Source organism: Portunus trituberculatus, chromosome 28 (assembly GCF_017591435.1).
Source record: "Portunus trituberculatus isolate SZX2019 chromosome 28, ASM1759143v1, whole genome shotgun sequence".
Taxonomy (NCBI): domain Eukaryota; kingdom Metazoa; phylum Arthropoda; class Malacostraca; order Decapoda; family Portunidae; genus Portunus; species Portunus trituberculatus.
The window spans coordinates 4,214,770-4,227,269 of record NC_059282.1 but is presented as its reverse complement, the minus strand read 5'-3'; the positions used below and the strand labels follow the sequence as shown (position 1 = coordinate 4,227,269).

Here is a 12,500-nt window from a genome sequence, read left to right as displayed (position 1 = left end):
TAAAAAAAAGTAGTTTCCCAGACAAATCATTTCTCACTACACCCTCTAACACACCCAAGACACTTCCATGATTCACGCAAAACACGAGAGTCAGCGAGGTGGAGAAGAGATGGGCGTGGCTTAAATGACATCACAACACACCTGAGCCAATCACGTCTCTTTCCTGCGTGTCCCGGTAGCCAATAGCACACCAGCAGGAATGTGATTGGCTGGGAGTGGGGCTGGGAGGGGAGACAAGGGCGGCGAGATGAGAGACAAATGACATCTGCTTAACGTGTGGTATATTCCTGCGATACAAGAGATTGTTGTTTCAGACCCGGAGTGACAAGTGTAGGAGGCAGTGAGTGGTGACTGACGGGGCTCAACTGCTCTCCTGAACTGTTGCCGCTACACTGGTTTCCGACGTCCCTTGGCCATTAAAGGTTGAGAGGTGAAGGCGCAGTAACGCTTAGTAACTCTCTCTCACCTTCCTGAGAAAAACCGCACATTAGCTGAACTTTTTTGTGCCCGCTTTACAACTCCTTGAAGCTGACAAGGTGGAGAGAGACACGTGTGCTGGGAAGGAAAACACTAACAAGGACACCTCACTTCAAGAAACAAGCGAGGAAAGAGAAATAAACGGGAAAAGCTAACGATACAGAAAAACACAAGTGAAAAGACAGTAACCAGTGAGAAAAGGACAGTAAAAAAAGACTATAAGAAATAAAACCAACTTGAAAAAGGAGAAAACGACCATTAACAGTGAGCGAAAAAAACAAAAAAACAGAAATTGAAAGTCAGAGAGAAGCAAGAATCCAGCATTTTTTCTGTTCCCATCACCGCCAAGATGCTGAAGACGGAAAGTTTGTACAAGTTGCTTCTGAACAGCGGCTGCAGCACCAAGGTGAAGAACGAGAGCCTGCAGCACCACCTTCAGCAGCAGCAGCAGCAGCTCGGGGGCAGCGTGGTGGTGGAGCCGCAGGTCACACTGGAGGACAGGGACTTGTGGAACAGATTTCAAGCACTGACGAATGAGATGATTGTCACTAAGACCGGGAGGTGAGACGTGTGTGTGTGTGTGTGTGTGTTTACATAGATAATTATTTGGGTTCTTTTTGGTCTTTTTTTTCAATTAATGATGCGGAATTCTCATTAAACTTTAAGAATTCCATCAGGTGTAAAATATAGGAATGTTTATATTCACAGTAATGATGATAATGATACTACTACTATTACTACTGCTACTACCATTACTACTGCTACTACTACTACTACTACTACTACTACTACTACTACTACTACTACTACTACTACTACTACTACTGCCATTACTACTACTAAATGACAATGATAACAGTTTGTTTATAATAACAATCTGAGGAAAAGTACAAAGAAAGAGCTGACATGTCGCATAGGTGTTAAGAAATGAAGCAACAATATTTACAAAACCTTATTTATGAGGGTTAATTTTACCATTTATTTATTATTTTTTTTTATTGTTGAAGTGTTTGTATGGAGGAGTGTTGGAGCGTGTTTCTTTAACTTAATACTGCGTAAGATCTAACTTCTTAATGATAATGATAATAACAACAATAATAATAATAATAATAATAATAATAATAATAATAATAATGATAATAATAATAATAATAATAATAATTATAATAATAATAATGGTAATGCGACAGTTTATTTGTTGGAAATAGATATCAGTGACAGAAAATCTAATAATTCAAAGAAATTACTTGAAATCATTTTAATAATTACCCAGTTGCTTTTCTTGCCTAATTTATCATTAATAATTAGCTAACTTATTTTTCTTACCCGAGTGTAACGTGGCGGTATTATTATTATTATTATTATTATTATTATTATTATTATTATTATTATTATTATTATTATTATTATTATTATTATTATTATTATTGTTGTTGTTGTTGTTGTTAGTACTACCATTATCACCACCACCACCACTGCTGCTACTACTATTACTATTACTACTGTTACTACTACTACTACTACTACTACTAACAATAATAATACTTCTACTACTGCTGCAACTACCAATATTACCACCACCACCACCACCACTATTACATACCTGTCCTCATAGTCGTTTTAATAAATTCTGTATCTAAAAATCAGCTGTCTTTCGTGTTTACAAGTACATAAATTTTCAAAGCTATTAAGAAGAAAATGAGCAAGATGAGATTTACTAACATTGTTCTTATCTTTGCATTATTTTCATTGTATTGTTATTGAAATGCGTTATGATACCATTTTGTAAACCTTTCATTGTGTTTTAGTGATTTTCAACGCCTTTCTTCCTTTTCTTTATTTCTTTATCATTATCTATCTATCTATCTCTCATTTATCACTTTATTTTTCTATTTTCTGTTTATTTATCTTTTCTTTCCTTCCTTCTAGACTTTTCTTTATTTTTCAGAAGATTCCATGTTCGTGTGTGTGTGTGTGTGTGTGTGTGTGTGTGTGTGTGTGTGTGTGTGTGTAAACCAGCTAATGGTGCAGTGAACTGGTCCTTCTCCTCTCCCTCTCCCTCTCCCTCTCCCTCTCTCACTTTATGGTCTCAAAGGCTGTTTCCTTTAAGTATTTTCTTAATTAACTTACATGAAGTTGATTCACTAATGTACTAAAGCTGTCCACTTAACTCTCTCTCTCTCTCTCTCTCTCTCTCTCTCTCTCTCTCTCTCTCTCTCTCTCTCTCTCTCTCTCTCTCTCTCTCTCTCTCTCTCTCTCTCTCTCTCTCTCTCTCTCTCTCTCTCTCTCTCTCTCTCACACACACACACACACACACACACACACACACACACACTACATCTCTACTAGACACACACACACACACACACACACACACACACACACACACACACACACACACACACACACACACACACACACACACACACACACACACACACACACACAGAGAGAGAGAGAGAGAGAGAGAGAGAGAGAGAGAGAGAGAGAGAGAGAGAGAGCGCATGATCGGATGAAGCGAGTTTTATAACAAGACTAATAGAAGAGGAAAGGCGAGGCTGTGCAATAAAACCTATTTCTTTGTAGTGGCCGCCTCTCCTCCCTCACCTCCTTCCCCCTCCTCCAACTCCTCTTCTTCCTCCTCGTCTTCCTCCTCCTCTTCCTACTCCTCTTCGTCGCTCCGTTCCTTCTTCCTTCTTCTTCCTGCTCATCGTATTATTCTTCAATTCTTCTCTTGTTTTCCTCGTTCTCTTCCTTATTATGCATTTCTCTTCTCTTCTATTTCCTTCTTCTCTTCCTCAATCTCCTCCTCCTCCTCTTCTTCATTTTGATCTTTATTCTTATTTTTTTCTCTTTCGCTTGTTCGTCCTACTCTCCCTTCTCACTGTATGTATGTATGTATGTATGTATGTATGTATGTATGTGTTTATGAATGTATGTATGTATGTATGTATGTATGTATATATCTATTTGTTTATTCAACTATCTATAGTATGTAAGTAAGTAAATACATAACTAACTAATCAACTAATGAACTATTTATTTATCTAGCTATCTATTTATCTATCTATGTATGTATGTATCTATTTATTTATTCATCTATTTATCTATTTATCTATCTATCTATCTACGTATATATCTAACTATCAGTCTATCTATCTATCAATCTATTTACCTATCTATGTATGTATCTATCTATCTATCTGCTTTTCTCTTTATCCTTTCTACCTATGCATCTATATAACCTAACTTACCCTAACCTAACGTAACTTATCCATCTATCTAACTTTCTCTAAACTAACCTAACTTAATTTTAAAAGTCTACACTACTCACCTACGCACCTTTCCTAATTTAACCCATTTCTCTACCTAACGAAACCAAGACTAACCTTCAACTTAACCTAACCTAACCCATCGATTTGTTCTAACCCATCCATCTGTTCAGCCTTGTCTCTACTTACTGACTTTTGTGGCCCCCAGACGGATGTTCCCCGTGGTGAAGGTGTCAGTGCGTGGTCTCGATCCTGAGGCGATGTACTCTCTCGTGTTGGAGTTTGTGCAAATTGATAATCACAGGTTAGTGTTGTATTTGTTATGTGTCTGTGTTCTCTGATTATTATTTATTTTTCTTTTCTCTCTCTCTCTCTCTCTCTCTCTCTCTCTCTCTCTCTCTCTCTCTCTCTCTCTTATTGTTATTCTCCTTCTCTATCTTTCTTTCTCTTTTAGTCTATCCTTCACCCACCTCCTCTTCCCCATCCTCCTCCTTTACGTCTCTTCTTCAGATTTATATTATCCTGTATCATCCTACACCATCCTATACAAAGATGGATAAATAAATGATCTATCACTTCTTCAAACTTATGCAAAATAATAATACATACCACCACTTGAAAACATACAATAACCTCCATCGTTTTCATGCAAGACATTTTAATACGAGTCAGAATCTTATACCATCTCACACTAATGCAAAAAGGTCATTACATTTTTTTTTTATGTAAGAGAGAACTGCCAAGGATAAAAGAAAAACAAAAAAACTATATTAGAAAAAAAGCCCGCTATTCGGGAACTAAAGCCTTCGTTTCTTTGGCAGGTGGAAGTACGTGAACGGGGAGTGGGCGCCCGGTGGTAAGCCAGAGAGCCCCCCTCAGTCCCCAGTATACCTGCACTGTGACTCTCCTAACTTTGGCAAGCACTGGATGAGGGAACCCGTCAGCTTTGCCCGCGTCAAGCTTACCAACAAGACCAGCGCCACGGGACAGGTGTGTGTGTGTGTGTGTGTGTGTGTGTGTGTGTGTGTGTGTAATAATAATAGTAATAGTAATAATAACGACAAACGGTTTACTAATATTACAGTAGTGGGATTGAAATTATGCATTGGTTTGGGGAGAAGGTTTGACAATAGACTTAAGGAAACTAGAGAGCATATTCTAATTATTAATGATTGATGTGTGTGTGTGTGTGTGTGTGTGTGTGTGTGTGTGTGTGTGTGTGTGTTTTAAGTACTTATTTGTTTTCGCTTTATTTTCACGTGTCTTAGGTATTTTTGCATTTTTTTGGGGATATTCAGAGAGAGAGAGAGAGAGAGAGAGAGAGAGAGAGAGAGAGAGAGAGAGAGAGTTTAAGCATCTGGAATAAGTGAGGAAAAGTTAGACATGCTCATTGTAGGAGGGGAAATGGAGATTAGGGGAGGGAAGGGAAAGGGAGAGGGGAAGAAGAGAGAGAGAGAGAGAGAGAGAGGGGAGTGTTTATGGGAGAGGTAGTAAAGAGACTGGCCATGACGGATTTAAAGATGCTCTCTCTCTCTCTCTCTCTCTCTCTCTCTCTCTCTCTCTCTCTCTCTCTCTCTCTCTCTCTCCTTGACCTCAAATGCAGCATATTTTCTTTCTCTCTATCTCATCTTTCTCTTCCTATCGTGTTGTTTTACCTACTTTCCTTTCCTTCTTTTCTCCTTGACCTCCTTCTCCTCCTCCTCCTCCTCCTCCTCCTCCTCCTCCTCCTCCTCCTCCTCCTCCTCCTCCTCCTCCTACTACTACTACTACTACTACTACTACTACTTCTTCTTCTTCTTCTTTTTCTTCTTCTTCTTCTTGACATCATCACCGTATCCTCCTCCTCCTCCTCCTCCTCCTCCTCCACCCTGACAGTGATTTACTACTCGTGGTGACGCGGGGTGCCATTGTGCCAAGAAGTGCCGTCACCAAGCCATAAAATAGACCTTAGTGGAGGGAAGGAGGGAGAAAGGGAGGAAGGGAAGGAAGGAGATAGAGAGAAATGTAATGAAAGATGCACAATATGGGTATCAAATGAGAGAGAGAGAGAGAGAGAGAGAGAGAGAGAGAGAGAGAGAGAGAGAGAGATGATGTTATTGTTTTTTTTATTTTTTGGGGGTGGGGGCGATGGGGGATGAAGCGTGTGGTGTCCAGATGCTAGGAAGAGGAGGAGGAGGAGGAGGAGGAGGAGGAGGAATAAGAAGAGACCAATGTCCATAAACTTTTATTCTACTTCTTCCTTCCTTCCTTCCTTCCTTCTTTCAGCCTTTCTTCTGCGCTAATACTCATAATTCTCTCTCTCTCTCTCTCTCTCTCTCTCTCTCTCTCTCTCTCTCTCTCTCTTGAACACTTCCTTAATCATCAGTCACTCTATATACTAATCGTTAAACTGTGAAGAAGTTGCTAAATATATTCCTTTTTAAATCCCTCTCTTTCTCCTAAATGCTGTGAGTCGTGTGTTGCAGTGAAAGAAGTAAAATGGTAACATGTCCCTCTCTCTGCTATTTTGAATTATTGTCTTTTATCACTCTGAGACTCCCTTACTTGTTTCACTACCACCACCAATCATTTTAAATCCCCTTCTTTTACTTCTGGATGCTGTAAATTGTTTCGTGTTGCAGTGAAAGAGGTAAAAATGCTCATATATCCCTCTCTCTGCTGTTTCGTATATCAATCACTCTATGTTCCAATCTTTAAACAGTGAAGAAATTCCTGAGTCTATTCTTTTAATCCCATTTTTTTTCGTGGATGTTGTAAATTGTTTCTTATTGCAGTGAAAGAGGTAAAAATGCTAACAATTTCCTCTCTGACTGCTGTTTCGGACACTTTCCTTAATTATCAATAACTCTGAGACTTCCTTACTTGTTCTATAATCATCACTAATCTTTTTAAATCTCTTTCTTTCTTCTGGATGCTGTAAATTGTTTCCTATTGCAATGAAAGAGGTAAAAAAAAGCTAACAAGTCCATCTTTCTGCTATTTCGTACATCAATCACTCTATATTCCAATCTTTAAACTGTGAAGAAATTGCTAAATCTATTCTTTTAATCCCATTCTTTTTCCTATTGAAGTGAAAGAGGTAAAAAAATGCTAACAAGTCCCTCTTTCTTTTTTCCCCTTCAGCAAATCATGCTCAACAGTCTCCACAAGTACGAGCCGCGGATCCACGTGATGCAGGTGGCGGGGGAGCAGCGGGTCCTGTCCTCCCATTCCTTCCCAGAGTGTCAGTTCATCGCAGTCACCGCCTACCAGAATGAGGAGGTAAGGAGGGAGGGGGTGGAGATAGGAAGGTGAGGAAGGGAGGAGGAGTGTGCCTGTGTGTTAGTGACTTTAGAAATATTAGTGGCAATATTCTGTAAACAAGGATAGGAAAAATAGACTTAACTTCTTTTAAGAGGGAGGTATCATGACATTTGCTTCATAATTTGGTTTACCCTTCTTATTATTCGAGAACCAGCACTCAAGTGGGCCTTTTTCTTTTAACCTTGTGTTGCCCTTAGCTGGCCTTCTCTCCTACATAAAACAATAAACAGATAGTTGATTAGAATGAATGGATGAAGTGAAGTCAATGTTTCGTATAATAGAAGCACAAAAAAGATGAAAAGGGAGTATGTCAGTATATTAATGACTATAAGATAACGACTGGAAATATTCTGTTCACATGTACAGACAAAAAAAAAAAAAAAAAATAATGGACAAAAATAAATCAACAAATAGATAGTTGAATGAATGAATAAAGAGTCAAACGAATTTTCCGTATAAAAAAAAAAAAAAAAAAAATGGTGAGGATTAATTGTACCAGTGTTAGTGACTTTAAAATGACCAGTATTATCAGTGCCAATATTCTGTAAACATGGAGAGGTCGAAATAGATAGATGTATAATTAAATGAGGAAATAAATAGGGCGAATGTTCTCCATGAAAAAAAAAAAAAATGAGAAGGAATGTGCTAGTGTATTATTGAACGTAAAATAACAACTAGAAATATTGTTTTGAAATGTATAACCAAAATAAAAAAAAATTAAATAAAATAAATAAATACATGAATAAATAAATAAATAGATAATGAAATGAAGAAATAGATAAAGTCAAGCGAGTGTTTCGTATAAAAAAATAATAGAAATGATAATCAAGCGAGAATCCAAAATAAAGATAAGTTACACGAGAGATTTTGTTGTACTTTTTATTACACGGATTAACTTTTTATTTATTTATTTATTAATGTTATTGTGCTTAGTGGATGATTTATTAAGAGTATTTAGGTACGTGGATTAAATATATTAGCATTATCTACCAAGGAAGAGGAAGAGAGGAGGAGGAGGAGGATGAAGATGGATGGAGAAAGAAGAGGATGGATGGGTGGATAATGGAGGAGAAGGAAAATGGAAAAGGAGAAGGGTAGATGAAGAAGGAGGAGAGAAGAAGGAGGAGGCGGAAGGAAAGTTATGTATGAGAGAGAGAGAGAGAGAGAGAGAGAGAGAGAGAGAGAGAGAGAGAGAGAGAGAGAGAGAGAGAGAGAGAGAGAGAGTGTGTGTCATATACTTCCTTATCAGTGCCTGTGTCAATATAGGAGGGGAGGAGGAAAGGGGGGGCGATCTCCATTACATTTTCTCCTCCTCCTCCTCCTCCTCCTCCTCCTCCTCCTCCTCCTCCGCCTCGTCCTCCTCTCCCTTTCCCTCATCTTCTCCCGTTCCCTTCCCTATCCATGTTAAAAATACCGCCTCTCTCTCTCTCTCTCTCTCTCTCTCTCTCTCTCTCTCTCTCTCTCTCTCTCTATATATATATATATATATATATATATATATATATATATAAATCACATTAAAAGTCATCATTTCTAACAACTGGGAGAGAGAGAGAGAGAGAGAGAGAGAGAGAGAGAGAGAGAGAGAGAGAGAGGGTAATTCTTATTATCAGCGGCACCTTTTTTTGGATTTGTTGATAAGACAAGAAGTGTGTGTGTGTGTGTGTGTGTGTGTGTGTGTGTGTGTGTGTGTGTGTGTGTGTGTTCGCGCGTCAGAACAATAAAATGGCGTGTTGCCGGAAATTCACACACAAGCTTAAAACAAACCAACGCACACACACACACACACACACACACACACACACACACACACACACACACACACACACACACACACACACACACGCTAATTATCAAAAGGTAAATGAATTATGAAAAGATATAATTAACTAAGTATTCTATTTATTCCTTTATTCCTTTATTTATTCCTCTTTACTTCTCATCCATTTTCCTTTTATATATTTCTCAGTGTTTCATTATTTTCTATTTCCTTTAATCTTATCTTTTTCTCGTACATTTCTTTTTGTTTACTATTTATTTAAAGTCTTCTATATTTACTGTTACATTTCTTTGTGTGTTCAGTTATTGTTATGTCCTGCCTCTAATATTTTCGTCTTTTTTAAGGTGACAGCGCTCAAGATCAAGCATAATCCATTCGCCAAGGCCTTTCTAGACTCCAAGGAGAGGCCAGACCACCACCACCACCACCACCATGCCCACCACCACCACCACCACCCTCACTCGCACCACCCACGTGACCTCATGGCTTCCTATCCTCCTCACCAACAATGTAAGATGTCTTTTTTTGGTTTATCTTCGTCTATTTTGCTGTTTTGTTTATTTATTTTTCATTTTATTTTTTTCTCTCTGTTTCTGCTTTTCTTTCTTTTCTTGATTTGGTTTTTGTTTTCATTTTATTTTCCTGTTTTCTTTTTTTTATTCACTTCTCTGTCTCTTCATTATTTTTTCCGTTTTTTATTATTTCTAATTCCTATTTGTTCATTTCTTCATTCATGCATTTCTTACTTGTCACCTCAACACTTTTAATATTCCTTCTCTCCATTCTCCATCTCTTTGTCTCCCTGTCTTCTCTCTCTCTCTCTCTCTTTCAGTATCCTATCCATGTTTCTGTCTGTCTTTTCCCTCTATCCCCTATCCTTGCCTCTTTCCTTTCTCTCATGGCCTCCTTCTCTCCTTGTCTCCTATCCTTGTCATCCCCCCCTCTCTCTCTCTATCTCTCTCTCTCTCTGCTGGCCAGTACGTACAGTTAGCCAGGGCCTCCAGGTGTTGCGTCAGGTGATAGGCGTTACCTGTTGAGTATGTGCTAATTCCGTACCTGTGTTCTCTTCGCTAATCACCCACGTAATCTAATCACTCACTCAGGTGTTATTACTGAATTACACGCATTTTCCTTAACTTTGTCTCGTTCTGATGGTTGAATCTGTGTGTTCTGATTTCTTTTTATTCATTCTTCTATTTTATTTATTTATTCATTTATTTTAGTATACGTATCTGTGTTTCTGTTCTGGGTTTTAGGGACGAAGGAGAATTCGTGTTTTGTTAAGTGAGGTTGATTTTTACCCTTGAGTACCATAACGCGTTTCCATATTCATTCTGCTTACACAGCGTCAGAAAATTCTGTCGGGGATTAAATTAGTGAAGACTGTGGCCATTAATCATCTGACTTCCATAGACCCTCCCTGATGTCAATAAAATAGTTTACTCGTACACAAATCTCAAGGTAAAAATGTGTCGCAGTATTGAAAGAGTTTTAATAAAGTTGGATTGAATTACTTAATGAAATAGTTAAATATATGACTGTAATGAATGGTGTACGATATTAGTCACGATTTTATTCCCCCCACATAATGTTTTTTTTCCGGTAGAATTAAACCGGAAATATTTTACCATCACCCCCTTTCGTGATTCATGCCCCGCCGATAAGCAAACTGCCAACCAACAACAGGAAAACTTTACAAAACAAGTCAACCATACAAAGCTATTCACCAGAAAAATATTTGATGACAGAGGTAAACAAATGGATAAAAATTTCACTATTGCTCCGTTTCGTGACATGTGCCCCAATGAAACACCAGGAGAGTACTGCAATACACCAAGCATATGATTCCATTCCCAAGAGAGAGAGAGAGAGAGAGAGAGAGAGAGAGAGAGAGAGAGACGGATTATCATTATATCATTCCTCTGTTTCGTGACATGTGCCCCTTTCATTGCCAAATTTTGAACCGATGAGAGACCAGAAGAGAACTACAATAAAATAAGCATATAGTTCCATTCCGGAGAGAGAGAGAGAGAGAGAGAGAGAGAGAGAGAGAGAGAGAGAGAGAGAGAGAGAGAGATTATCATTATATCATTCCACCCTGTCGTGACTTTCGCTCCACCTGTAGCCACACTGTGAACCAATGAGAGTCCTCGCATTGTGCTTCATCTTCTCTATTTCAAAAGACTTTATCAAGATTTACACGAGATTTTTTAAGGTGTTTTTACTGTTCATTATTAACTGGAGAAACTCTCTTGAAGAAACCTCGCTAATCATCTCTGTGGCCTTGGAAAACAGTCGTGGTGAGATTAAAGCGTTTCAGAATACGAACCTAGAAGAACACTAGAATAAACCAAAAATATAATTGCATTCTAGAGAGAGAAAAAACTATCTAACAATCATTCCATATATCATTCCCTTTATGTGTAAGCCCCGCCTGTACACAAACCTTCAACCAATCACGAATGAGAGATACTTTAACTCACCAATCCTCTTCCACAGATGGCTGGTACATGCCTGCGGGGGCTGGAATGTGTGGGGGAGGCGTGGCATATGGCCAGGCCCCGCCCCTAGCACCGCCCTCCGTCCCGCTGTCCTCCCGCCTCGCCTCCGTCAACATGAGAAACCACAGGGTCGTTCCTTACACCTCCCCCACCCCCAGGGCAACCAGGACCCCCCCAGGTAGAAAGAGTGCTGGGGTTGTATACGTGTGTGTGTGTGTGTGTGTGTGTGTGTGTGTGTGTGTGTGTGTGTGTGTGTGTGACAAGGCAGGGACATAACATTCCATCACTACATCGTATTTACTGAACAAACACAAAAACAGGAGGAGGAGGAGGAGGAGGAGGAGGAGGAGAAGGTGATGGTGGTGGTGGTGGTAGAGAAGGAGGAGGAAGAAGAAAAAGAAAATATGTTGTAGGAGAAGGGAGAGGAGGAGGAGGAGGAGGAGGTGATGGTGATGGTGGTGGTAGAGAAGGAGGAGGAAGAAGAAAAAGAAAATATGTTGTAGGAGGAGGGAGAGGAGGAGGAGGAGGAGGAGGAGGGTAGTGGATAGTGCAGGAAGAGCAGGTCCAACATTAGGTACAGCAGGAGGAGGAGGAGGAGGAGGAGGAGGAGGAGGAGGAGGAGGAGGTAGGGGAACGTGTGTTAGGGGGAAGAGGAGGTATTTTTCTTTATGGCAGGATATCAGAGGGAAGAGGAGGAGGAGGAGGAGGAGGAGGTAGGTAGGCAGGGGTGGGTTGGTAAACAAGAATAATTTGATTGCTCTATCCTATTCCCTCTCCGGTGTGTGTGTGTGTGTGTGTGTGTGTGTGTGTGTGTGTGTGTGTGGGTGGGTGTGGGTGTGCGTGTGTGGGTGTGCATGTGCGTGTGCGTTTGCGTTTGCGTGGCTATTTCCTTTCATGTCGACGCGTTCTTTTTCACTCAGGTACAAATCTGCAGGTGTGCTTGAGTAACAGATGTTTGTAACACTTGTACCAATTTCTCTCTCTCTCTCTCTCTCTCTCTCTCTCTCTCTCTCTCTCTCTCTCTCTCTCTCTCTCTCTCTCTCTCTCTCTCTCTCTCTCTCTCTTCCAATAAATTAATTACCGAACAAAGTTTACTCAGAAGATTGTTGGAGGGATTAGTGGAGAGGACGACCAGGTGCTAAGGGCCCTCCTCCTCCTCCTCCTCCT

General features: G+C 39.7%; 1 protein-coding gene across 1 annotated transcript in view; it reads left to right on the top strand.

The window, feature by feature from the left end:
• LOC123510309 (T-box transcription factor T-like) overlaps positions 1–12,500 on the top strand; it is a 27,470-nt gene that overhangs the window by 13,003 nt on the left and 1,967 nt on the right. The window contains exons 2-7 of the mRNA XM_045265314.1: positions 1–1,038; positions 3,958–4,053; positions 4,571–4,739; positions 6,873–7,010; positions 9,177–9,342; positions 11,332–11,511. The exon at positions 1–1,038 is cut by the window's left edge and continues 320 nt beyond it. Coding sequence (XP_045121249.1) covers positions 827–1,038; positions 3,958–4,053; positions 4,571–4,739; positions 6,873–7,010; positions 9,177–9,342; positions 11,332–11,511 — 961 coding nt within the window. The 5' untranslated portion in view covers positions 1–826. The remainder of the gene's footprint in view (positions 1,039–3,957; positions 4,054–4,570; positions 4,740–6,872; positions 7,011–9,176; positions 9,343–11,331; positions 11,512–12,500) is intronic.